The following is a 3,478-nucleotide window of genomic DNA, read 5'->3' on the forward strand; positions in this document are numbered from 1 at the left end:
GTTTCTGTATTACCTTTAGCAAAACTTTACTCGCTTGAGATATCAAAGAGATTGTCCGATGATTTCCGCATTCCGTTGGGTCACCTCATCTCTCTCATGTGGAGGGCCTGGAGGATTTGAGCTGCTGACCGCGAGGTTCGCAACCAGTTTTTTTGTTTTTTTGTTTGTTTGTTTGTTTTTTTAACCACTACACTACCAGGACTTCCTTGAAGATGGCGGATCGGGTGGATGTGTAGTGAGGAGCTCGGTCAACAACAACTTGTGGATCTAGAGAGTACTAATTATTTACATAATTGATAAGTGTTAGATAAATTATTATAAATTATCCAAGTATTATTTCATCAACTCTCCTTTTAAAAAAGGCCATTAGATAAATCCTTCTTTTAAGAGATCAAATATTTTCCCCTTTCAATGAGTCAAAACTATATTTTATGCATAAATAAGAATATCCAATTTTCTATAGAATATTATAATTCACTAAGGTCATTAACCTACTAAGGTATCTCACTTAACTCTTAGAAAAACCCTGTGAAACAGCCAGGATAAATACTATGAGCCCCATTTTACAAATGATGAAGTCTGAGACAATGATTTGTTCAAGGTCAAAAACAATGACAGAACCAGAACTTAGGCTATTTGTCCATGAGTGTAGTGTGTCTTTCTCTGCATAATGTTCATGTGCAAAAACAAAATTTCACACTGCTTGACAGAATACCTAAACAAATACCCAAAATGAATATGAAGAAATAATTACCTGCTTAACAAGCTGAAGGGAATATTAATTAGAAGAGCAATATCCTCACCAGAGATGAAGTCACTTATTTTTAGACTACTACAAAACAGTACACTTCCAAGGTTACTTACCTACTTCCTCAAACCAGAAACAATTGGGGTGGGGAGGAGAGGGGAAGGAAAGGATGTCTAACTCTTACCTGCAAGAGATTGGTGAGCAAGATGAGCGTTTGCTTTCTGATGAATGGATCTGAGTCCTTCAGACACATGGAGATATTGGGGATATATCTATCCACCATAACAGTATACCGGATGCAGAGATCACACATGACAATGATGACATTGTTGCGGACAGCCACGTCATTACACACCTCGAGCTCACGCACCAGAGTTGGGATGCTCCTCTTTGCCAGCTCGTCATGCTGTAAGCACAACTTACCTGTCACAAGGAAAGGAAAATATCTCATTCACTTTATCCTACACTGATGTCTAAATGTTCTCCAGACATACCTTGCTATGGATTTTATTTAATCTAACTTAAAACGTCACGTACAAAAATGTCAAATAACAAAATCATCAAAACTCTAGTTATTTGGAAGTTGAAAATACCATAGTGAAAAAGAAACTCCCACAGGGATGTTGCTCAACGCTAGTTAATTACTTCCCTTTTAAAGTCAACATTTCAATTCTATAGGTATCTGCTTACCTGGAAAGTGACCAACAAAACCTAACAGTGCTGCTATGGCTCTGTTCTGTCAAGTTGGTTGGTTCTGACTCACAGAAACCCAGGATTTCCAAGGCTGTAAATCTTCACGGGCACAAAAAGGCTCATCTTTCTCCCTTGAGCGGCTGATGGATTCCAACTGCTGAGCTTGCAGTTATAAGTCCAACGTGTAAGCCACTATGCCACCAGAGATCCCTGAGGATGCTATTACTTTTGATTATACATACACGCTATAGAAACGGAATGTCTCTTAAGGAATTTGAACTTTTGAGTGAGCTAAGTAAGATTATTTATATTGTTTATTTTACTTTTTTTTTTTATAATCAGGAGGAGAGCTGCTGAGTTCTATTTGTTTGAAAAAATAGCCATAATTAGCAAAAACTTCATTAACTGTTATCAAGCATAAAATACACAATTATACTAAACAAAAAAATGTAAATATACTATAGAGGCCTGTGTTTTCAAGATTAACAGTGAGTTCATGGAGACATAGTCTTAATAGCTCATCTATCAATCCTGCAACATATCAAATAAACTATCTCCTTTAATAAACTGAATTTCCAATTTAATTTTCCATTCTCAGAACTTCATACAATGCCTGCCATATAGATGAATAGCTTGATGAATAGATTTCATGGTACCACATAATGAGAACAAAAAACTAAGAGCAGCTATTATTTAGCAAATTAACCTAATCCCACTAAACACAGAAAGTCACTCCCTATGGTGTTCCATATCTGAGAGTCAAGGGTTGCTAGCAGGCCGTTAAGCCTGCAGAGCTGAGTTTTCATATTGGAACCAAAGCCACTGCCATCGAGTGATTTCCAACTCATAGAGCCTTTATATGAGATTTCTGAGACTGTGCATCTTTATGTGAGCATACATCCTCATCTTTTTCCTGAGAAGCAGCTGGTGGGTTTGAACCACCGACCTTTATGTTAGCAGTCTGAGGTTTAAACCACAGAGCCACAAGGCTTCTTTCTCACAAGAGCTAGAGGAAAAGGAAATCCAGCATTTTACAACATATTACTATGGATAGGCTTATTTAGACAAAAGCTATAGATGGAAACAGCCTACACAAACCACATTCTTGCCCAAGTTTTCCTTACCTAAGGTAATGATTGCATGTGCTCTAATCACGGAAGGCATCTTAGAGCCTCTGAACTGGGAAAGTGGCTGCAAGATGGGGCCATCATTTTCACCTTCAGATGATGCTACTAAACAGAAAGGAAAAAAGTACACTTACAGTACACTCAAGGGATAGCATAGCCATAGGACAGCAAGGGGAAGAGTATACTTTCAAGTGACTTACAGTGATCCACATCAGCAGAAGCAGCTAGAATGGACTGAATCAGAAGGAATATTCGCTTTTCCACTTTGGCTGGACACAATTGGGCTATATCTCCTAAGGTAAAAATGCATTTCACCTATAAAAAGAATTAGTTTTTGCAGTAATATAAGGCAAAACGAATAACTCTAACGTTAAAGATTAAGGATATGTTAATAGAATATTTTTTTCTGTCCCCTCAAGGGAAGGATCTTTACTAATTCTATTCCCACTATGCCACCAAAACTCCTTGAGGATGCTATTACTTTGTAAAACTTTGTTGCTGTTGATAGGTGCATTCCACTTGGTTTCAACTCATAGCAACCCTGTGCACAACAGAACAAAACACTGCCTGTTCCTACGTCACTCTCCTAATTGTTGCCTGAGCCTACTGTTGCTACCACTGTGCCAAGGGTCTTCTTCTTTAGTGAGTACATGGTTGTTGTTGTTGTTGTTAGGTGCCATCGAGTTGGTAAGGACTCATAGCAACCTTACCACTGTTGCCATACGTGGGCTTCCCCTTTCATTTGTCATCTGTCTCAGACATTTTATCTTGTTTCTGGACATGTGCTGATATGGTCATCTGCTTTTGCTTCTTGGACATGTTTAGTGTTTATCTGTGGCCTTAACACTTAATTGAGTATGTGTTTTGGTATTTTTTATGCTGATTGCTTCCAGGTAGATGTGATCAGGAT

The 3,478-nt window shown here is 38.2% G+C and overlaps 1 protein-coding gene across 1 annotated transcript in view; it reads right to left on the reverse strand.

Annotated features, from left to right (window-relative positions):
- Window positions 1-3,478, reverse strand: part of NCAPD3 (non-SMC condensin II complex, subunit D3) — a 152,144-nt gene that overhangs the window by 36,446 nt on the left and 112,220 nt on the right. Inside the window, exons 21-23 of the mRNA XM_006871006.1 lie at window positions 2,769-2,883; window positions 2,566-2,673; window positions 933-1,171 (exon numbers count right to left, since the gene is read on the reverse strand). Coding sequence (XP_006871068.1) covers window positions 933-1,171; window positions 2,566-2,673; window positions 2,769-2,883 — 462 coding nt within the window. The remainder of the gene's footprint in view (window positions 1-932; window positions 1,172-2,565; window positions 2,674-2,768; window positions 2,884-3,478) is intronic.

The sequence above is a fragment of the Chrysochloris asiatica genome, unplaced genomic scaffold (assembly GCF_000296735.1).
Source record: "Chrysochloris asiatica unplaced genomic scaffold, ChrAsi1.0 scaffold00158, whole genome shotgun sequence".
Taxonomy (NCBI): domain Eukaryota; kingdom Metazoa; phylum Chordata; class Mammalia; order Afrosoricida; family Chrysochloridae; genus Chrysochloris; species Chrysochloris asiatica.